The sequence below is a fragment of the Syngnathus scovelli genome, chromosome 1 (genome assembly GCF_024217435.2).
Source record: "Syngnathus scovelli strain Florida chromosome 1, RoL_Ssco_1.2, whole genome shotgun sequence".
Taxonomy (NCBI): domain Eukaryota; kingdom Metazoa; phylum Chordata; class Actinopteri; order Syngnathiformes; family Syngnathidae; genus Syngnathus; species Syngnathus scovelli.
In genome coordinates, this window is record NC_090847.1 from 9,819,615 (window position 1) to 9,843,910 (window position 24,296).

General features: G+C 40.9%; 1 protein-coding gene across 6 annotated transcripts in view; it reads left to right on the forward strand.

Annotated features, from left to right (window-relative positions):
- Nucleotides 1-291: 291 nt before the first annotated feature.
- diaph2 (diaphanous-related formin 2) overlaps nt 292-24,296 on the forward strand; it is a 334,433-nt gene continuing 310,428 nt past the window's right edge. For 3 of the 6 annotated variants that reach the window (XM_049746826.2, XM_068652553.1, XM_049746989.2), the window contains exons 1-4: nt 464-638; nt 1,026-1,376; nt 16,135-16,167; nt 18,573-18,749. In XM_049746826.2, the coding sequence (XP_049602783.1) occupies nt 1,293-1,376; nt 16,135-16,167; nt 18,573-18,749 (294 nt within the window). In that variant the 5' untranslated portion in view covers nt 464-638; nt 1,026-1,292. Of the gene's footprint in view, nt 639-1,025; nt 1,377-16,134; nt 16,168-18,572; nt 18,750-24,296 lie in introns of all 6 variants that reach the window. The other 3 variants (XM_049746603.2, XM_049746754.2, XM_049746909.2) reach the window with 3 other exon arrangements.

The following is a 24,296-nucleotide window of genomic DNA, read 5'->3' on the forward strand; positions in this document are numbered from 1 at the left end:
ATTCATACACTACAATTCATTTGCTCATCCATCTTTTATTTAATATGTGCACCCAAAACATGATACACTATTACGTATGTAACTCGGTAGTAATCTTGACATAACACGTTGCACAATCACTGCGTGTGTCCAGGACAAATAACACGGAACATGCTGGACGTGTTTTATGTAGGATTCCCGCGATACTTTCGGTATGACGTCGTCCCCATCCCTCATAGTTATGGATCTATTCTTCTTTCACTGCGCGCCGTCCACTTGCTATGAAATCAGTTTTGACCCCCTTGTCTACACACTACGACGCCACGCCAACCTTTTGACAGCCAACACATCGGACCAATGGCCCTTGGGTGCTTTACTCATGGCCAGCCCACCAACCAGTAAAACGTGAGTAGGTGGGGCCTAGCGTGGGCCTGGCATTCACGTTTGGTTGTAACGATGTTGACCAGAATGGGATACTGTGAGTTTGACTGGACACATTACTGTATTTATATTTATCATTCTGTCATTTATTGTTTTGCATTGTCTACTCGCGTGTGGTGTTTGCGACCAAGCAGTCAAGGATCTAATGGTGAAGAAGTTCCATATACGCTAACATGCCTAAATGCCCAGCTTTGCAAAGTATTCCAGAGGCAACAACGGTGATTTTCGACTATTGTTACTATTGATAATAATACCGATCAGTCAAGATGATGCTACGTGGCCGGTCGCGTCGGTCGTAAACATAAAAAAAAAATACTATAGTGTCTTGTCGTCTTTTCATGTCAAATAGTATGATCGTGTGGCTTACTTAAAACGCGTGCAAGTTAGTGTTTATTTAAACATAGGGCGATCCCAACTGTTCATTTAGATAAAACTAAAACATGTTCCAAATATGTAGTCGCTGACTTTTTCCGGTGCATTCTGCACTCAATGAATTTGGATGTAATTTGAATATTAATCAGACTGATAAGGATAACTCGTTTTGCAAGATTTCGTCTTTATCGACTTTTGCAAAAATATGTAACAATGTTTTGATGTCATTTCAGAGAGCGCTAGAGAAGAATTATTGCTGAACGGATACCACACCTCTTCATCTTGAAGCGACACCCCAACCACTCGGATTTTACTTTTCGCAAGACTTCCACTTATTTATTGTGTTTATTCTTATTTTTTTTCCCTGACTGAACGGATATGTGAAAAAATCACCCCGGAAGGTGTTGCCAAGTGAAGTGTTGACAAGAGCTTACGAGTGAAGTTTTCAAACTTTTTCTTCTTGTTGTGGCGGTTCCTGTCAAGTCATTGGAGAAGGCAAAATGGATCAAGCCAGCGGTGGTGACGACCCCAATAAACCTTCGAAAAAGAAGTCCAGCGAAGATGAAGGCAGAAACAAAAAGCTGGTATGTGTTGCATTAAAAAAAGTGTTGGAAAAAAAAACTATGCCACACGCCCCCCTCCTTTTAAGGAGATTTAGCCTCGATTGTGTTGTTTCAAAATAATCATATTACACACAACAATCAGAAACATGAACTCTCATGCAATTATGTTTTAATGCAGTTGGTTATTGATGTGCGAGTGTGAGTGCAGCTAATAGATTTGTGAGTTCCACTAAAGCGGTAGTGTTTTATTGTTATGCTGCCTTTGCACTTAGGGCATCATGTGCTCATCACGTCAATTGGTTCCCCTTAAAGTACTGCAGAGAAACTTTTCGTTGTGACAGTTGGCCCCCGAGGGTTTTTTGTATGCAGTTTGTTGACTCATTGTTTTGTGGTGTGGCCCTACCTGTGAGGAACATAACACATCAGTCATTTTTAACAATTAGTGTTTTGATTTACTCATTGTTGTCTGGGTGTTTGTTTACTAAAGTGCAGAGAGTTACAGGTGTTTTTTTTTTTCTTGGAAATGTCTTTATTCGTACGTTTGTTTAGTCCTCTGTTTAAGTTGGTTCTGACAGATGATTTTGAGGTTACAGACCTTACAGAGAATGTTATCAAGTGGCACAAGAAATCGTGCTCTGGTACCTCTGTACCTATCGTATTTTCCGCACTATAAGGCGCACCTAAAAATCTCCAATTTTCTCAAAGACCGACAGTGCGCCTTATAATCAGGTGCGCCTTTATATATGGACCAATATTGAGCCACTACAGCAGGCTTGTCCAAAGTCCGGCCCGCGGACCAAATGTATAGATCTTAAATATGGACAAAGTTTTAAAATAGGCCATTCATTGAAGGTGCGCCTTATAATCCGGTGCACCTTATATATGGACAAACTTTTAAAATGGACCATTCATTGAAGGTGCGCCTTATAATCCGGTGCATCTTATATATGGACAAACTTTTAAAATGGGCCATTCATTGAAAGTGCGCCTTATGTGCACTTTATAGTGCGGAAAATACGGTAGTTTTTATTTTTAATTGTTTAATATGCATGCCACATATTTTTTTTTACTGTAATTATTAATTTACTGCTACGTTAGTTTATGTTTTTATAGACTACAGTGTCTTACAACTTACGCAAACACTTGGGTAATAGCACTGCATTAGGAATGGAATTTGATCGTAATTTGAGCACCCCATAAGCATAACTTTAGGATCTGTAGATGTACGTAGTAATTTCTTACTGTAATCAACCTATATTTAGGTTCGCCTCAGTTTATAACATATACCAAGGTAATACGCGTTTCCACCAAGCGCATAATGCATTCATTTTAATTTAAATCAGTCAAATTTAGCTTACACTTGGTTCATTAAAACAAAGTCATGAGCACATAATCTCCCAAACAAAGTGACTGAAGAAGTCTGCTGTAAATTATTGTAATAAACATGTATTAAACACATTTCCATGGTTGTTTAAACTACTAACTTCAGCTCAATAAATGCCACATGTGCTCTGCAGGCATTGTGTTGAAACTGATTTAATGGCGACCAGTCAAAGGTGTACCCTGCCTCTTGTCCCAGGTCAGTTGCGATGCGGTCACTGTGGGAATGAGGGAAATCATTATGGAAAATGGATGAAATTTCAGCTTCACAAGATGCTCTTCAGGCATTATCTACAACACACGATGGTATCAGTCATAGTAAATTAAATTACATGTTTTGCCCATCGAGTGGAAAAAGACAAAGGAGGTGTCTATTGGGTGTGAGGCACTTGTTAAAGCAGAAGCAATTATGTGTACCATCTATTTATCAGTGGGGCTTCAGTGTCATTGATAGGTTATGCCAACGGGCACCATGTTGAGGTCTTCCTGGTTGAAACGCCTGACTGACAGTGTCACATGGCTGCACATTGACATGAAATTATTGTGTAAACATTGCCTGTTATGCCTGAAAACATCTAAAACCTTCCATTGAGTGCTGTCATTTGCGGTCTGTCGTGTTCCCTTTCACGCGGCGTAATATAAAACTGCAAATGATGCACGTGTGTGGCATGTGAGTAGCTGCATGCGGGCATACACCCACCCACATGCGTGTCAGCAATAGTATGAACTTGGTGGTTAACCGTTTTCCATCCCTCGAAACTTAAAAGTTGGCCATTTAAACAGCCAAAATATTTCCGACATTCTCACTGAATTGCATTTTCTGAGTGGTTAACATTTTATTTTCCCAACTGCTCTTACACATACGTGAATCAAATAATAGTCGATAGCACAGATTAAAAATGCTGAATTTTAAGCTGGAAATGTTGCTCTGGCATTAAGTTTTCCCATAAACAGGAGCCAAATACTCTGTTGCAAACGTCTCGTAATCACTGGTTGTGTTCCAGCAAGGTTTTAAAGGGAAATTGCGCCACACTAACTGCAAGACAGGAAATCTCAGAGGCAAGTGAGGTGCCATGTGCTCCCACAGGCTATCCTGACATCACTCTGCAACTCTGGACTATCCCAACTCCCAACTTTTCAGAGCTCGCCCTGCAGATGTTTCCGATTCCTTAAGGGGGTCTCAGTAATTACTCAAGTTTTCCTTTTCTCAGTCCTTAAAAGAGAATCAGTGCTCAACATGTTTGTTAGTTGATACTGAAATTTCTGAGGAAGTGATTATTCACCTCTGGGTGGGTCCATGAGCAGTCATGATTTGTTTATCCTGCACTTTTTGGTGGCCTGAAGTGTGCTTGGAGTGTGGAGATTGTAACTCTGTGAAGGCCTGGAAAGCACGTTTTAGTTGATCTGTCAAGTAGTCTTGGGGGTTTCCATCAAATGGTGGCTGCACCAAATTAACACAAGCCTCTTACACACTTGCCATCTAAGCTGGCTTCTTTCTCTGAACTTTTCTTGGCTCGCTGTACTGTGTGTTAGGTACCATGTATGTGTCATAGGCCAGCAAACCTGATTCTGAAGTCCTTGCCTGGGCAGATTACATTAACTTGGCAATGCATACAAGCTGAAATCTGATTGGAGAAAACAAGACAAAAAAATCCAATATACAGGTTGGCCAGCCAAGAGACACTATTGCAAATAATCATTATCTCTACTTTTGATTGTGTGATTAGTTTGTATATGAAACGTGCTATAAAAAAAAAAAAAAAGCTGCCCAGTGCTCCGCACTGCACCTAAATTGTGGCACTTTCCCCCTAGTAAGATAATAATAACAACTTTTATTTCATGCAAGATGTAAATATACATCAGTGCTTCTCACAGTGTTAAGGCCAGCAGAGAAAACCTTGCAGGCCCTGACTGCAAACTTTGGGTGTGTCCAGGACAAACTTTATGTGTCCAGGCATGATAAAACCTGCTAGGACAAAATTTATTAAAGTAATATCGCCAACTTCTGTCTTGACGTACATACCAAAACAATTACATTTTTCCCCAAAACATTTGTTAAGTTGGATGTTGACTCTTGGCTTGAAAACAAACTGCGAGCGCATAATTTACATCGCTGGGGTTTTGTAAGTCGTAAAATATTATGCCGATTTGATCCCTTAAACGACATGGCCCCGCCATCACCTGATTCACTCCAAAAAAAGCAAAAGCTTTCCTTACAGTGATTGTCAGACATTGGCGTATGTAGTATTTATTTTGACATTTTTATCACCTGTATGTGTGAAACATTCTACAAATCTTAGTGAAAACGTTTTACTGGTTCGATGTCGTATAAACATACCCTTAAATGGAACACATCAAGTGTGTGTGTATTGTTGTTATTGATGTATGGATGAAGTTAAAACCTACCATAAGCAAAATCTAACGAGGGTCCATAGTCTTCTTAGAGTCTGGCGCAAACTGGCCGACACTGGTTGAGTTTCGTATTAGCAGAGTCAAAGCAGTCTGTAGACTCGAACCACACCATAGGTGTGTTTGGGCTACAAGTCACCAGGAAGGCTTTCGTCACAATTACCCCATTATGGCTTTGGGCCCAGGACATAGATACTAAAGTCAGCCAAGGATATTAGAATAACCCCAATAAAGTTAATGTTATTTTTACGGCTTGTTCTGTTGATGTTGGTGAAAAAAACTGACTTGAGAACGAGAGGACCTTTTTTAAAAGGAATTTGAGGGAGCAGGTTTGACGGACTGGGAGAATGTTTCTTTTTTGCATACCAGAGCAAAAGATGATGTCACACTGAGCTGCACCAAGGGAAAGTCTTTCCCACACAACCATCTCATAGTTGGACTCACTGTTCCCGTGTCACAATGATCGTAGCATGTGCTCTCACAAGGATTAAGTGGGAAATCGTACAGAAAGTTCAATGCTATATTGGAAGTGAATGATTTTTCAGTCACTGTGTCATTTCAAACGCTCGCTGATTAAAATGTTATATAGTCTGCCATGAAAAGATGTGAAAAGTTACGAGTAAGAACTTATGGCAGATTGTTTTTATAAATTTAATTGCAATCATTTTCTGACTGGTTGTATTTCAGATCATTTGTACTCAATGCTGGAATAATTAAAGTGTGTCATTCTTGGGTGATTAAGGAAATGAAGATCAGTTAATTATGAGATCTTGGACATTGGAGACCTGACTGTGGCGGTGATAGGCTGACATGTCTTTCTTTTGTATTGAGGTTGTTTTAGTGCTATCACAGTTTCACATGTAAAAAAAGATGTGCCACACCAAATAGAGGGAAACCGCTATACGTGATGCTGGATGGTCCTCAATCTTTTTGGATTCAGAAATAATAGAAAATAAATTAAAATAGAAAAAATAATCCAATAAATCTTTCAACATTTGAAGATTTTTTAAATAAAGTAAATTGAATAGTGAAATAACATTCTAATGTGATGAATGCGCAATGCCTCTTTGTAGCAGTGGCATTGTTGACGTCAAATGACAAAATAAGTTAACCACTGTAAAACAAAGTCAATAAAACATTTAAAACAATTGATGCATATCGGGAAGCTGCAGTCTTTACTGCTTTGAATGGGAGTATGCATCGTTTTTGTAACCTCCAGTGTATTTTTCACAAGCCTTTGATATTCTTATGGAATAAGTATTCCAATAATGTTAGACAAATTTACAGAAAAATTAGCGCATACTCAAGTAAATTACAAGGGCAATACCCTTGTGTGTGACAGTGGTTTGAATTCTGAAATTCTACTTTAGTTTTGATGCAGATTTATCGCAAAGATACCTCCAGACACTTGTTTATCTTCATGTTTTTTTCAGATGACCGATCAAGCGTTTGACGCTCTGCTACATTAGCAAGGTCTTGTTGACATTAGGGTTAATCCAAATGGCCAAACACTTGAAAGCTGATCTATATTCCTGCTGCTGTTGTGTACCTTTCCCACAGTGCGTCGATTGAATCTAGCCAGTGTTGAGCAGGCTTGCGAGGCAGGAAATGCCCCACGTGCGAGTCGGTCCATGGAATTCAGGAAGTTGGACAGAGAGAAAGGAAGCAGTGAAGAATGCTTGAGTAACACGGTGGAAGAAACCCCCTCTCTCTGTTTGTCTGCAGTCATCTCCTCTTGTAGAACATCAGTCACACTCAGTTACTTGTCGACTAAATATAAACCTCGATATGCTAAGTTTCTATTTTTGTTTATTTTTTTACACAAATTGTAACTGAAGCACCTATCCCACTGAGCAGAGAACAATTGTGATTGTTTTCAAAGGCAGCGAATATTACATTCACGTCAGAGTTTAATTTAAGAGGTTTCTCATTTAAGAAATACTAAATCTGTTTTGTATATCAATATTGACTGTGAAGGGTTTTGTATTAAATGACATTTATGTTCAAATACTGGTGAGCCCCTGAAAATGGAGATACACTACATGAATTGTACTTCACAATAAACCGCCTTAAATCAAAGCAGATTGTTTTACAGATTGTAGTCTGTAAAGGCAAACATAACAAAAATACTGTGTCCAAATACTTCTGAATCTGACTGTACATGAGAAATATGCAGCTGATCTTGCTGAATAATGTTATTAGTAGACAAATATTCAACATTGCTAGTCCTTAAAGATGAATGTACAAGAGATTTACAGGGACAGAGATAACCCCAGGGCCTGGCTGTGCAGTCACATGGTTATAGCGCTCACTGAAAAGCCATTCAAATGTTGCCTGGCCTGGCTTTTGTGTGCTTCCCCTTTCAAATGATTGCTGTTTTAGAACAGGCTCAGTGCCCGCCTGGAATAATAGAATAGCTCCACTGCTCACTCACTCATGCCCATTTAAAGGCATGGACATTAAAAATTTTCTTTTTTCAAAGCAATTGCAGTGTTCCAGGATATTTTTAGATTGCTCAATGTGCAGTTTTTATTTAGTTTTTACCAAGCAAGTCATCTGAGAAAAGTGCGCCATTTTTTTTTTTTTTTTTAAATCTGGCCTTTGCATGCTGGCTTGCAACATTTATGTGCCAAGTCTTGTGCGCTAGCCCCTCCCCTCACACAGAGACGAAGATGGAGAAGATGGACGACAACCTTCACGCGGTCTTCCCTGTGAGTAGCAAGGTCAGGGTGCAAGACCCGCTTGTGAAGCTAATGTCTCCAAACAAACGCAGAGCCGGCAGACTGAGGAATGGCGGACGGGTAGCCATCCCGACTGTTGAAAACCGAGGCCTGTCGGTGCTTCAACTTAATGTCGAGGGCTTTACCACCACCAAACTCGAAGTCCTTTGGCACCTGGCCGACTCCAACGGGGCCGCGGTTCTGCTCCTACAGGAGACGCACTGCACGACCAACAACATCCTCAAGATCCCTGGGTTCCAGCTCGCCGGGACCATCAACAGCAAGCAACACGGTGTGGCAACCTTCGTTCGGACTGGAATAAGTTGGGCAGCCTGTAGCCAATCCCCACCAGGCTCCAACATCGTGTTGCTGGTTACTAAGATCCTCAGCAACGTTTACATCGGAGCTAACCACAACGTCACTCCCATCTGTAACTGCACCCGCTATCTACGAAGGCGACTTTAACTGTCAGCACACAGACTGGGGATACAACCACTCAACACCTAGCGGAGTGGCGCTGTGCGAATGGGCCTCCAACACTGATGCCCTGCTGCTGTACAACCCCAAGGAACCTCCACCCTAATTCTCTGCAGGCTGGAACACCACCACCAACCCGGACCTGGCCTTCGCCATTTGCCGCAGCAACGACCCAAGACCGAAGAGGCGTGTCCTTGACAGGTTACCCCGCTCACACCACCGACCTTCCATCATCAAAGTTCCAACACTGGTGGAACCGGCGCCAGGGAAGCCTGTGAAGAGATGGAACTTCCGAAAAGCCAACTGGGAGTCGTATGCTGAGGAGACGGAAAGGAGGTCAGCCGGCCTGCCAGACCCAGAGTCCACAGATGTGGATGCAGCCTATGCAGCCTACTGCCAGGTCCTCCTGCGTGCGGCAAAGAAGACCATCCCACGTGGGTATAACAGGAACTACATCCCAGGCTGGGATGAGGAGTGTAGCCGCCTCCTGAGTGAACACCAGAGAACCAGCCCCAGAGAAGAGGTGGACGCAACGGCAGCAGCACTGCTCAAAAAGCTGGACGCTACCCGCAAGGCGAGATGGACAGAAGTCGTTGAATCAATCGACTTCACCCATTCCAGCCGCAAGGCGTGGCAGACCATCAACCAGCTTACAGGCAGAAATACTGTGTCCCTCTTGCCTGTCCTTGTGGGAATAGCGCCGGCCAACCTTTGTCGAGAGGCTGCCATCCTCGTTCTCGCCAGGAAGGCAAAAAATAATAACTGGCACATCCTGCACAGTACCACAACAACTCAAGCTCCACCAAGCAGACTCAAGGCGCGCCACCCCTACAACATGGTAGTCAAAGTCAAAAAAGTCAAAGTCAGCTTTATTGTCAATTTCTCCACATGCCAAAGACACCCAAAGAAACCTAAATTTCGTTCCCCCCTATCCTACGGTGACAAGACATGGCCCACAACAGACAATCAAGTAAACAAGTAAACAAGTAAACAACAGCGTGCTGAATAAATAATGAATAAATAACACAACAGATAAATAAATAAGAGGAGCAAAAAGGAGCAAGTGAGCGTACAGCAGACATTCCAGAAAATAGCGCAACAGTGCCACACGCTACGCAGAAGGGGGTAGCGAGTTCAGGGTCCTAACAGCCTGGAGAAAGAAGCTGTTGGCGAGTCTAGTGGTGCGGGAGCGCAGGCTCCTGTACCTCTTCCCAGAGGGCAGAAGGTCAAACAAAGAGTGAGCCGGGTGACTCACATCTCTCGCAATCGAGGTTGCCTTGCGGGCGAGATGGGAGGTGTAAATGTCCTTCAGGGAGGGGAGCGAAGCACCAATAATCTTACCAGCCGTATTCACTATGCGCTGCAGGGCCTTCAAGTTCTGTTGAGTGCAGTTACCACCCCAGACAGCGATGCAACTGGTGAGGACGCTCTCAATGGTGCCACGGTAGAAGGTAGACAGGACTGCCTGAGGAGCACATGCACGCCTGAGCTTCCGCAGGAAGTACAGGCGGCGCTGAGCTTTCTTTGCCAGTGACGAGGTGTTTGCAGACCAGGAGAGGTCCTCACTGATGTGCACCCCCAGGAACTTGGTGCAGCTCACCCTCTCCACCACAGCACCGTCGATGATCAGCGGCAGGTGTTTTGTGTGACCCTTCCGGAAGTCAACAACGATTTCCTTGGTCTTGTTTACGTTCAGCAGGAGGTTGTTGTCCCTGCACCACATGGTCAGAAGGTCAACTTCCGACCTGTACCGAGTTTCGTCGTCCTTTGTGATGAGATGCTCAATTCCATCCCTGAGGACATCTCCAGAGATGCTTGGCTGGCAGCAGCTTGGAAGCAGAAGTGGGAGGCAGCTGGTCCCACCCTCATGCACCGTTACATCTGGGAACCAGGAGACGGCGCCATAGGAGGAGACGAACTACCTTGCCAGCAGTGGACCACACTGAACCGTTTAAGGACTGGTGTTGGGTGCTTCAACACATCCATGCAGGAGTGGGGAATGGCGGACACTGCGGCATGCGAGTGCGGTGACCCCGAGCAGACAGCCAACCACATCATCAACACCTGCCCCCTATATAGACCACCCTCGGAGGCCGGCCTCTTTGACCTGGGACCAGAGATGCTGGCGTGGCTCCATGACACCAAGTTGGACCTCTGACGTTACACAAAATAAGAAGAGACTCTTCCATCTTAAACTGTATCCGTCCTTGTAAGCAGTCTTCCAAATAGATGCTTCATGGCATGCGAGCGCAGGCTGTAAGAGTTCTATGAGGCGGACGTGCTAACCACTGCTTCACCAACCTACCTTACTTAGAATTACTTCAACTTTTGGACTGTTGCACATGAAAAAAAGTATTTTTAAAATTGGTGGTGTTTTGTATATGCATTTAGACTGAAAAACTGACTTACACTGTTAAGCTTTTGTTTAGTACGATTCCAATAATTTCAGTAATGTTTTGCTGTCATTTTGCCACATGTATAAATGTCAATTAAAAGTGTCAGCACAGCATTTATATGGTGTCTTTCAGTGGTCACTAAAACACTACATAACTGCCTGTTATGGGCAAGATTTAAGTGAAATTTGTGGCAAGAATGTTGGAAAAACATGCAGTTGTATGTTAAATTGTCAACAATGGTACACGAGTGAAACCTATGTCATGATCAAGAAAAGTTTGTGTTTTTGAACAGTGCAATTCTTGTATCCAATGGCATTATCACACATTGGTACTTAGTGTCTGAACGTAGACAACGCATACTTAAGCACTTTTACTCACACAGCCTAAAAAAGTGGTATCGCTGCATAGGTAAGGAAAAAGTGACTGAATTGTCCTAGAATGGAAAAATAAACTTGTCTTTAAACATGTTGTGAGCTCCTGTCAAGAGCCATCCAGGAAAAGTGATTTTCTTCTTGAATAGAACACAATCGGGATTATATTATGTTCTGTGTTTCAGCTTTAATTGAGTCTTTGTTTCCATCTATTGGTTCAAAAAGGCCGCCCGCCCACACATGCACACGTGCACACGCGCACACACACACACACACACACACAATACAACTAACGCTCAAAATTTGATTGCCTCGAAAAGCACATTTTTTTTCATGCGCTAATAAGCAATAACTCAAAAACGAATGCAGGTTTTGTCGCGTAAACCTCCTCACTGAGTTCCTGAAGGCAGCAATTGAATACAGTATAAAAAATTTGTGGCTTGATTAAGTTTGACAAAGATTTGTTCAGACGGTGTGTAATTGGTTTGGGATTTGGTGCCCTCTGAATGCCTGAAATGCCAAAGTGTGAGCAATGTTATTGGCAAATGGCCACAATGTAGATGGAGGTCTTGTTTTTGCACAGAAATAAATATGAAATAAAATATGATTTTTTTAAAATATTTATTATTCCCCAGGGTGAGGATCTGCCAGTAGAGGGAGACCAAGCCATTGTATTAAGTTGCCACAAACTATTGGCAGTTATCCCCCATGTTATTATTAGAAGTCGTTAAAGTTAAAGCTAATTTGTTTCTAAACTCGTATAAGAGGCGTCGCGGCCACCGACTTTATTGTGATTGTTCCGGTGGGTGACTTAAAATGACATCATACAGATGGTCCAGTTAAATTGGTTGAGAATAACAGTTATTGCTTTCGCTAAATGATGTGTAATGTTGCCAATCTCAAACATAAATGGTTTGTTTTTACATGTGCATGTTACAGATCCATTAGAGATGCATCACTTTAGTGTTTCTTGTACTACCAGAAGTAAGCAAAAAAGAACATAATATGACTTACTGTGATTTTTATTGATTGTATGCATACTTTGGCGTATGTCCCTAGACTGACTTTCAATAGGATTTCATTTAGAGGAGGCCTAGAATTCATTTTTCTCATTTCCTTAAAAAGCATGATGTTGGTTTCTACTAAACATTTATTATGATGAAAAAGTTTACTTTATTAATTGAGGGTACCCTGAGGACATGTAAGCTTGATTGTCAAATTACGTTGTTGCAATGTTGCCAAGATAATGGGGCAAGGAAAGACCCTCAAGTCAAGGCAATTTGCCAACCAGTGGTTTGATTGTTGTTAAACAGATTAGAAAATGCTAAAGTGCGCCATTTAAATATTAGCCTGTTTCACACAGTATTGTGCTATTGCATGCCGGGGGTTAATGACACATAAACGCTTTGATTTAGCAACGGCAGTCATTGTTGCCCATGCCACCTTTACCGAGAAGAACCCATGCTGGGCGGACGCCATTTACGAAATATGATTTGAAGAACTTTCACTACTTTGAATGAGTCCATTACATACAACAGAAAGTCAAAACAAGTGCTCGCACCGTGTGTTTGGCTTGTTGCTATTTCATTTTCATCCCATTGACAGCGTGTTGCAAACTGTTGTCAGCTGTCAAAACAAATCTAGAGGATAATTTAACAGATTTACAATCCCGATGATAACATGCTTTTAACACTGATGCAGTGACAAAAGAAAAGCCTTCACATTGTGAAATTGTAATTCAAATTCTGACAAGAGCAACATGACATTACCGAAAAATGGCAGTCTTGTTAGAATCACGACTTCAAGCTGAGTATAACACCAAGAATTTTGAAAATCAGGTGATGGGTTTTGGAGAAAATGATTTTTTTGTGTTGGACAAAATATCTCACCTATAGAAATCTTGTCTAAAACACACCTTCAAAGTAGATTCAAATTGTCAGACAAGTTTTAATTACCGTATTTTTCACACTATAAGGTGCACAGCATTATAAGGCGCACCCTCATTGATTTTTTTTAATTTTAGAAATGATTTCATATATAGGGCACACCAGATTAAAAGGCGCATAAAATAGAAGCTATACTGCATCAAACTGAGGTTGACTAGGGTTGCGGTATGCATCCACTAGATCAGGGGTCGGGAACCTTTTTGACTAAGAGAGCCATAAAAGCGAAATATTTGGAAATTTGTTTCAGTGAGAGCCACATAATATATTTTACAAGTAAATTCAGCTAAATGTCAGTATAATAAGCCTCTGAATTTATCTTTTTAAATAATATATTTTTTTGGTCAGTTTATTTGTTATGAGGGATTTTACAGGCGTTTGAAGTTATCATTCCACAGAAGCTGCCCCCTTGTCATGTGCAGGTCTGGGAACCACTTTTCAATGTGCTGCCATTTGACAATACATCCATCCATTTTCTTTACTGCTTATCTTGTTCAGGGCCCAGTTGACGACAAGCAAAAGGTGGACATCACAAATATATAAAATGCAAAAGAATAAATAACTAGTGTTCTCACTTAATGGATGGGGATTTGATCAAACGCCCAGCACAGTCCCCCATGTTCTCCTGACTTCGAACACCCATTCACAACACGCATGAAGGAAGACACTGTGTGGATTTGCGATTCAAGTTTTGAGTGAGTGTTCAGTTGTCGCCGCAAGCGACAGTTGACAGAGGAGCACTGAGGGAGGTCCAAGTTCGAGCCAATCTGTTTGCTCTCCTCGGCACTACTAATTTCCTGATTGCAGTGGAGGAGAAATCCACGACTCTGGGCGACCTTTATGGCCATTAGCGGCATACATCGCTCTATTCATTAGCAGCTCACAGCCCCGTGCCTCGGCTCACACGGCACTGCAAGCTACTGCCGTCTTAAAAATGTCTTTGGCAGACTTTATGGTATTTGGGAACATCCCTTTGGTCATTTTGAATGTTCCCCTTTTATGAGCAAGTATTGCCTTTTAAAACTAGTTTTGCCATATTTATAACTAACGTCACAGTCTAATCTCTGAAATTAAAAGTACCAACCTTTGGTATGTTTGTATTTAGGATTTGGTTTTAATTTTTCTTTAATAAAACCAAAATTGCAAATCTACTACTACCGATAATAATAGGTACTCATGCATATTCGCCCTATGATACTAGGTGTGACATCTTGTGTTTTGAAAGTGCAAGCGGGCGAATAGCTGAGATGGTTCCTTTTAACACTAGTATCATAAAGACATAAGTAAGGAGCTAGATAGCAAAATAAAATAAGCAACACTGCACTGACTTGTCTTCCGACCACATGGAATTTTGGCTCGATAGCAAACATTAGCATCACATGTTGTCAGAGATGCTACAGTATATGTGCTTTCAGTATCATTTCTTCTACAGCTCATTTGGGCAGCAAACAAGTTTGTCGTGAATACTCGTATTTTCTGCTCTTTACTCTTATGCAACTCCATGGAATGATTTTTGGATGCAAGTGGGTGTTTGATGTTGTCAATGTCAAATATATCAACTTTTGATTGACAAAAATAACATGAACACAAAAGCTGTGGGGCTATGGCATTATAAATGTCCATTTTATCAATCATTTTGATTTTCCTTGGTGGTGGGTATTCTTAGTTCAGGTGTGCATGCCAGGGAAGGTGTGCTCTTCAATTTTGAAGCAAGTTTTGTTCATGCCATGCACGTGCAATGTTTTCTTTTCAGGTATCGTATACAGGTTCATCTCAATAAATCAAAATGAAAAGGTAATTTTTTTCACTTAACAGTGCAGTACAAGGCTTGATTTTTCTTTTTTTTTTGAAGAGCAGTTTGCAAATCAACGACTTCATTGGAGGAGCAAATTTCTAAATTTATGTCGCAATTTGTCTTTGAAGTAGGGGTTTTATTAACCCCCTACTATTCCTGTTTTGTGTGTTTTGCACTTTTCTTATTTAAGTGCTCGCTGAGCCCGCGGATATGATTGTATCTTAAAATGTTTGGCATTATTGAAATGTCTAGAATCTCAATTTTTTAACAGTATATCACATGACGTAGCAAGTCGCCACAAGGCACAAACATACAAAACAGGAATGGTAAACAATAACAATATGACGAGATAATCAATTAAAAAATCCTTTTTACACACAGAATCAACAGTTTTAATTTGTTAAAGTCGTATTGTGTATAACAGTAAATGTTATTGTCTTTTCTAGAAGCAAGGCTGAATTGATTTTAAAAAGCTCGGCTGTAGTATAATTTTATAAAATAAAATTTATTAAAATGTAATTGTAAATTCTTTGTTAATTTTCTCTACGTAGAGATACATAAGCATTAAAAACAAAAAACGGACAAACGACCGACCGAACAAACAAGCGAACAAACAAACAGCAACCAGATAACAGTCTAGCTTGACAATGAGCGGCTGATCTGTGTCCATTCCTCTTGCTGCTGCCGCTCATTTTCATCACTATTCCTTAATAGCAGTGACTCTGACTTCTGACTGAAGCGCCTCCGTGCAGTCAGGGATAAATTGACACTTGACAATTAGTAATTGATAGTCATGTGCGCCTCTGTCAAATGAACATGATAACGGGTCACTGTTTTTGATGGTGGACGATGGACGTTTGAGTCTCTGTTTTGCTATTCAGTATGTAAAAATGAGGCGCAAAATATTAATTTTGATGCGAAAACAGCCATTCGAAGCCTCTTATTTTGACCCTTGCTGTATATGGTAAATTTGGGAATTTTGTTACTGTAAACTGTAATCATCATAATTAAAAACAATAAATACTTTGGTGTTTGTCTTGAATATATATTTTCCATTATAGTTTATTGAGATACACCTGTAGATGATGGAAAGAAACTTATCAGGTCTTTGTTTTGTTGCTATCTTTGTTTTGGGGCTCACCTCCATCTCTGTTGGGATTCTTTCATAAGAATGAGACATGATGCAGGGGAGAGATTTGCATTCCACATTGATGTGGGATTTTATTCACCAGTTGTGTGGCCATTTCCTGTCATTTACATTGTGCCCTCACTCCCTCCCTTCCAACAGAACATACACATAAAAACATTGGCTGATGATATGGTAAGGTGCTGGGTTTTACTTTGGCATGTTCCCTTTTTTGTTTTTATTCTGCTTGATATTCATCTTTTTATCATGGCTGCATGAGACGTGGCTGAACTGAAGTAAGCAGATGGATCAAACATGCATCAGAAGCCATCCAAGAAAATGTTTTCTAATTTCTAATTTTCTGCTAAAATATGTCACTTGTCTTTTTGTTTCAGCTAGCGTGACAGCTTCAAGTTTGTTTGATCCATTTGAAAATATTTCAGTAACTGAACATCATGCATGGCAATATTACCTTTGTCTGTTTATGTATGTAAATTTATTGTGTTGTTTAATTTCAATGAAAAAAAAAAACTCAAATTACCGGGCAGTAACTCATGATGACAAAGTGACATTATATTTTATTACCGTATTTGCCGGTGTATTGGTCGACCTTTTTGGATCCAAAATCGACCGAAAAAAATCGACCTCGACTTATACACCAAGTCATAAAATTTAACTTCGTATTCATCGCTTCAAATGTGATGGTAACCAAGGCCGTTTCTCATGCATCTCATTGTGCGTTGCACTTAGAAAATTTGAACCGGGCGGCGTGCGCGAGTGCGCGGCCCGCTGGAAGTCGAATGAGGCGCCGCGATCTCCTCCGCGGTGCTTATAAACAGCCGATCCGCTCGGCGGGGGCTATTTTCGGCCACTTGGCGCGTGCGCACGGCCTCCCGGATGTGCCGGGCGGGTGCGCGAGCTCGCCGGCCGCTGGAAGTCGAATGAGGCGCCGCGATCTCCTCCGCGGTGCTTATAAACAGCCGATCCGCTCGGCGGGGGCTATTTTCGGCCACTTGGCGCGTGCGCACGGCCTCCCGGATGTGCCGGGCGGGTGCGCGAGCTCGCCGGCCGCTGGAAGTCCAATGAGGCGCCGCGATCTCCTCCGCGGTGCTTATAAACAGCCGATCCGCTCGGCGGGGGCTATTTTCGGCCACTCGGCGCGTGCGCACGAGCTCCCGGATGTGCCGGGCGGGTGCGCGAGCTCGCCGGCCGCTGGAAGTCGAATGAGGCGCCGCGATCTCCTCCGCGGTGCTTATAAACAGCCGATCCGCTCGGCGGGGGCTATTGTCGGCCACTTGGCGCGTGCGCACGGCCTCCCGGATGTGCCGGGCGGGTGCGCGAGCTCGCCGGCCGCTGGAAGTCGAATGAGGCGCCGCGATCTCCTCCGCGGTGCTTATAAAGTGCCGATCCACTCGGCTTGGAGCTATTTCCGGCCTCCCGTTGGTGCCGGGCGGCGTGCGCGAGCTCGCCGGCCGCGATCTCCTCCGCGGTGCTTATAAACAGCCGCATGCGCACGGCCTCCCGGAATTTGAACACATTTCGTCAATAAATTTTGCATATTGAATTTTGAAGTTTAATATAATGCAACAATTGAGCTCGACTTATACAAAGGATATATCATAAAATCGTAAATTTCCGTCGAATTTTAGGGGGTCGACTTATACACCGAGTCGACCTGTACACCGGCAAATACGGTATGTCTTTTTTTTTTAATTTAAAATTTAATGTGTTCATCACTTTTTTCCATATAAGAAGATAGTATGTGTTAGAAAATGTGACATTAGAAAGGTCAGAAATGTGCTGACATAGTCCAATTGGGTGAAAATAAAAATATAGAAAAAAAGGATAAATTTGTCATTTTTTTATTAAATACAAAAATCACTGCATTTTTTTTTTTAATTTATTAAGCTATTGTAACTTTTTGGTGTCAGCATCTAACACTGAACTTTATACTATGGTTCTGAGATGACGATGATGATGTTTTATGGGAGTAGGTTTTTTTACATCTAAACTAATAAAATGAAGGTGATAGCGGCTGATTGGCATGTTTGCTGCCATCGTAAAAGCTGTAAATGTCCCAAACCATACTTTCACTTTGCCAACTTTGTTACTGGTTCCAAATTAATAATTACAATTGAACAACACATTAAAAGGGAAATAAATGGTTACCTTCCAAACCAACCGGGTATGTCCATTAATTCAGCATGATCTCTCGTTTTCATTCCATACTAATGCTAACAATTATTGCATGTGGGGATCATGTTTTTTTTTTTTTTTTTCTTTGTTCACACTATGCACTATGGACATTAATAAATAGTGCCTGTCATGATTGTTGTTGCTGTCATGACAGTTAGCTGAGTTTTTATTTGACAACTTTGGGTAAGGTGGTAAGTAAAGTCTCTATGAGGTTCATACAGTATTTGATCTTTTGCGTAATGGTCTGGCTATCATGCGTGATTATTATTTGTTTAGGTTACAAAATGTTTTGAATTAGTTTTTACATCCAACATTAATGTTGCTAGTATTATTATTTTATATGGATTGATGGCACTATTGTAATATTATTGGAGAGATGTCTAATATGTCATGTTTTCTTGCAGCGCGATCGCATTACCAGTTTCCGAAAGACGGGAACGAAGAAGGAGAAGCCCCTCATACAGCACCCCACGGACCCCCTCTCCATCCATACCGAACTGCCCATCCCTCAGCCACTTTTCGACGACCGTTCAAAGAACCTCTCAGAAAAGGAGATCATTGACCTCTTTGAGAAGATGATGGTAAGTTTGGAGTGTTTAGTTGTGTTCTGTTGTGTCCCTCCACGCACTGGAATCATATTTGATGCTGTCCTTTAGTCCATGCAAGTAGACATTCAGTACAGTTTTGAATCATAATGCCACTCGAGGTATTTTTGGTCTAGTGCACAGATGTCATACTCAAGGCCCGGGGGCAGATACGGCCAAACTCAAGGCCCGGGGGCAGATACGGCCCGCCACATCATTTTATGTGGCCCGCAAAGACAAATTGTGCATCAAATTCGTGTGTCATTACTAGAATTGTAGATTGTCTTCACTTTTAATAATGTCTTTTTTTTTAAAATATTTGACCAGTTTTTACTCGTCTGATTTGGAAACGAGTTATTTGTTAGTTTGTTTTGTAGCTTTTACTGTATATAATATGAGGTGCTCATACATTGATTTGGGTTGACAGTCATAATGGCCCTCCGAATGGAGCTATGACTACAATACGGCCCGCGAAAAAAATGAGTTTGACACCCCTGGTCTAGTGGAACTCAATGTAGCAATGTTGAGACAAGAAGTCCAGCGTTTAGTAACTATTGCTTTATGCTGAGTACAATTCTAGCTCCAAGAGGATTGTTTAGTGAAGGATTTTTTAAAATTTATTTATTAATCTCTGATAATTGGGAGACATTACTGCCACCTGTAGCCTAGTACTGTGACACTTGAGCCTTAGTTTATTTAGCCTTAGTTTTATTTAGGCTTAGTTTTTACCTCTGTCTGTCTGTTTGTCCGTCCGTCCGTCCGTCCCTCTGTCTGTCGCGCTCTCTCGCTCTCTTTCACAGCTATAACATTGATCATTATAATGATCATAATTATCTTAGACACACTTGCTTTCACACAATGCATCTTCTTTACCCAGAATAGACTTAATTTGTGTTTAGGATTTGAATACATTTACACATGTCAGTTTTTGTTTTCAGGGAAAAGTGATTCATTTTCACTACCCTGTGGGGTCAACGAAAGACTCTCTAACTACAGCTTCATCTCTTAAATTGTGCTCTGGATAATACCAGTGTGTTTTTGTATGCCTTTATGTTCCTTCTCAGACAATGACCTTTAATGCCAGGCACCATCAGTGATTCTAGTTTTTAATCAGGCTCTGGCGTGAGTGTTTTCTTGCCTGGTTGCTCATCCCTGTCACGCAGTTCACTTCTTAGTGACATTGTTTGTGTGTTTAAGGGTGGAGCAACGTTAAACCCGAGCTTATATTTGCTCGCTGACAGATGATACAGAAAGCAGGTTTGAGCAGGGATTGACATTTGACTGGCGTTGACAATCCCAAGCAAAAATGTTCAATTACAGTAATGAATTTAAATCCAAGTGGGGTATTCATTTATGTACTATTCAAGCCTTCCCTCTTGGCTCTCAGACTTCAGTGGAACCTTTGGATTCTAATTTGGCAATTTGACCACAATTAATGAATAAAATATGCCTGTAAAGTCACACAAAACATACAGCACAGTAAATAGTGTCACGTTAGAGTTCAAGATCTTTTATTTTTTTATACAGCAGTTTTTAGAATGTGGACTCACAAAATGCTTGACAATGTTTAAATAGTCATACATATAAAAAATACAGAATCACAATCAAAACTTTTTTGGAATTCATATTTTAAAAGATTTTCGCAAATCTCCCGAGTTTCCCATAGATCTGAAAAACCAAACAAGTCCAGTGAGACGTCTGTGAATCTCGTAAGGCTTTAGTGAAACTTGTGATACTTCACACATCTTCAGAGGCCTCCGCAGATCGCATGAGACATCCGCATATATCATGAAAACATTACAAACTTCTGAGACTTGTTCAATTGATGAGACTTCCACAACTCTTGAGACATCCTCAAATCAAATACGGTAAGATTTCCACTATTCTTGCCAAATGTTTACTTAATAAGCATCTAAACATCATCAGTCTTTGTTTCACCATTTTTCTCCTTTTTTATTTATTTATTTATTTATTTATTTTGTGACGCAACCACAGACATCCAAGATTGGAGTTTGGCCACAGACGTGTTGGCTGCTCAGTGGAATTTGGCTTAATAAGAACAATAAGGCAAGATTGGAAAGTAAACCGTTTTATGCAGACGCTTGACAACGTGCCTGGCTCACAATTATAAATTTTGCTTTCTGGCCTTGTTTTTATACATGCCTGTTTACAATGACCCTATATAAATTGTTATTATTTCAGACATTATTGTTTTCAACTGGACAAATACTGTAGTTTCTCAATCATGCCGGAAATGGATGATTGTTGAAGCTCAAAGGTTGCACCGTGTAAACCTTTGTACAAACCCATCCCTTTTAAGGGTTACGCAAACGTCTAATTGATTTGGCATCCGTCTTTCACAGCCTTTCTGTTATTGTTTGTTTCGCCATGCTGCAGCCTTAAGTAGCCCAGCAAGCCTCAAAGTGGAGTGCCATAATAGTCAGACCCCCCCGTACACTAATGACCTGGAGAAAGCGAAAATATTTTTGACTTTAGGAAAGTGTTTTGCCTCTCACATCATGTGATCTTAAATAGCACACAGCCTAAGCTACGGCTGATAGCTGACAGGTCATGGCGGAGTTCTGAATGAAAAGCCGAAAATAGAGGAGCTACGAGAAAGGTTTCTGTGTGAGGTGAAATGATCCTTTGATAGCAGAAATATAAAAGATCCAGGGGAGTCTGAGATGCGTTTAGACATCATCCATCATTGCTTTCAAAAGGTTGATGTCGTATGTGTCAAAACTCAGTTTTTTTCTGTGATGAACATAGTGGAAAGCCAGAGCCCTTCATCAATATGCACAACGTTAAATCCGCTGAACTTCTCAGTAAACGGCATCTCACTGAGGCTTGCATGTCACAACCGCGGCTGACACCAGTCCAAGATGTTTAGGTTAGCAGTCACAAACTGTGGAACAATCAGCCAGAGATCACCTTCACACAAAGCGTTGCGTTCCAGTGTTGAGATTCCAATGTAAACTAGTTGAGTGTCTTTTTATACCGCAGTGAACCCCAGTTGACACAGTTGACGTATTAAAACCAACTTTCATCATTGGTTCAAGCCTGTATTAGCCATAACGGGATCATAAAAAGCAGTGGTAGGTAAGGAGGAGCTCATCTCCCCGTTGACGTGCCTTTTATCAAAATCCACTGCACGCGGCCTCTTAAAAGTGCTGATGGGGACCATTAGGTGTGCTTTCATTATTATTACTTAGACATTTTCACTTGTCTATCGCATTTAAAACCTCACAGTGTACAATGTCTCTTTTATTGAAGTATTGAAGTACACATTTTTGCTTCTTAACAGGATCTACTGCCTGTTAGGTGCTGCATGTATTTGTTTCTGGGGATGAAGAAGGCTAGTAAAAAAAAAGATTGTCTGGCCAGATGGAGGTTTTATGTGGCGCTCCATGCACTTTGTTAGAACGGACACTCCCAGTTAATAAGATCCGAGGTGATCCCACTGCAGTGATACTCCGTAGGAGTTTTTAACAACAAGCTACTGGAGAGTGCCTGTATGAAAACCCGCATAGTCATTGATCAGACTTGCGGGTTTAAGGGAGAAATGATTGATTTGTGGCCACTGAAAATGTCATTTTTAGGTTCTTTGAACAAAGTACAATCCCAAATAAAATAGAGACCCTAATTGACTGGCTGATATTTAATCCCTCTCAGTTTTGAATTACATTAATTGCACTAATTAAAGTTGCAAAATATTTTTTTAATTTATTAGCAAATGTTTATCAAGTAAATTATATTAAGTGAACTCAATATACTTACGCAGACTATTTTGTGCATTTGCCTAAACCTTTATTGTGGGTGCTCTTTTGTCTATAGTCTGGACATTAGTTATTTCAGTCTGAAGATTTAATCATTAGTTTTTGTCTTGAGTGTAATTTATTTTGTTTTGGTGGTGGTTTTTACTAGAATATATTTTGTGTTCATAAAGTTAAAAATTTAATATTGACCGATATCGCAACTGTAAAATAGTTGAGATAAAATATAATATGGAAATGTTGAATGTCAAAACAAGAAGGATTTACACTCAAAAACAACCTGCCAAACTCCAAGCTTTTTATAAACTATTCCATTTATTATGTAAGATTGTCTCATTCTTCATTCATAAAGTGAAACATAAAGAGATTTAGTTAATTGCCGTCTGTGTTGGATCCGATCACCCAAAGCAGTGTGCATGATTTTCTTCACTTAGCAGTAGAGGGCAGCAAGGCTCTGCTAATGCGCCACAGATTTGCTGGGGTAGCTTGAATGAATGTTTTTATTCTCCCCGCTGATACGAAGACATCCATTTTTGAGAGAGAGTGCTTCTTCCAAACATCCCCTTCCACTCTAATCACCATGTCATTCTGTAGCTATTAGTCCTCTGCTCGGCCTTTGCTCCATCCGCTGATGCCTTTCACATAAAAGATGTCTTTTGTGACGCAGTATGAAAGAAGCAAAAAGACACCCTCACTGTTGCACACTCACTGCCGATCAAGGCTTATTCAATTTGATTGGTTTGTCCTTTTTTCCCTTGAATTTGTACATTTGATATAGCCTTGCAACATTAATTTATTGAAGGACTAATTAATCCTGCCATTTTGTCCTCTCTTCTCGCTCTACCGTTGGGCTCCAACAAAGAAATAAAATACGAGAAATGAAAGTATTCACCTGTGGAAGGACATGATCTGATTCAAAAGTGCAAGCTGCAATGAAAGCTGTATGTGACATTGATGCTAGCATTTTTAGCATTTTAACCAGTGCGAATGTTGAACTCTCCAAGGTAAAAGCAGAGTTGACATTTTCGAACTGATCATAAGTGTCATAAAACTTTATGTGGTGGTTCATCTCTTTGTTGATGAAAATAAGATGGTAACATAAAATCAGTACTTACCCATCATTTTTGCAAAAGACTACATTAGATTTGAGTTGCCTCTTTTGAGGGCTACATGCAGCTCGTCTTACAGCGCTCATTCGTTAGCTATCGCTTGCCTCCTTTACATATGACCTAGAAAAGTTACTTGGTTTGCCGTGACAATCCCACTCTACATTAAAAACAAACTTTAAAATGCTTTCATGCTATAAAAAACTCTATAACAGTCGATAGAAAGGAAAAGTGAGTGGTGTCATTATGCATCACTTCAGTTGTCCTGCCTCAGTTTTATTTTAGAACTAAAATGCCTTGTGTATCAGGCTAGATTGAGTGAAATATGTGGCAAGACAAAGCGTTAAGTTAAAAGATCAGTCATGACAAGGTGCTAAAAAAAAAAAGGTGTTTAAAATGTATTTAATTTAAGTGAATGTTCGAGAAAAGGTTGTGTTTTATGGTTTTAAATAAAATTTTGTTTAAACTACTAATCTGTCTACCAGCCCTGAGTTTCTGGGTTTGACTCTCAGCTCCGTCCTGTGTGGCATTTGCATGTTCTCCTAGTGCTTCTATGGGCTTACTCTGGCCTTTTCCTGCATACCGTGAACAAGGATTTAGGTTTCAATCCTCCAGAGGTGTGAATATCAGTGTGAATGATTGATTGTATATAGTCCCCTTCCAAA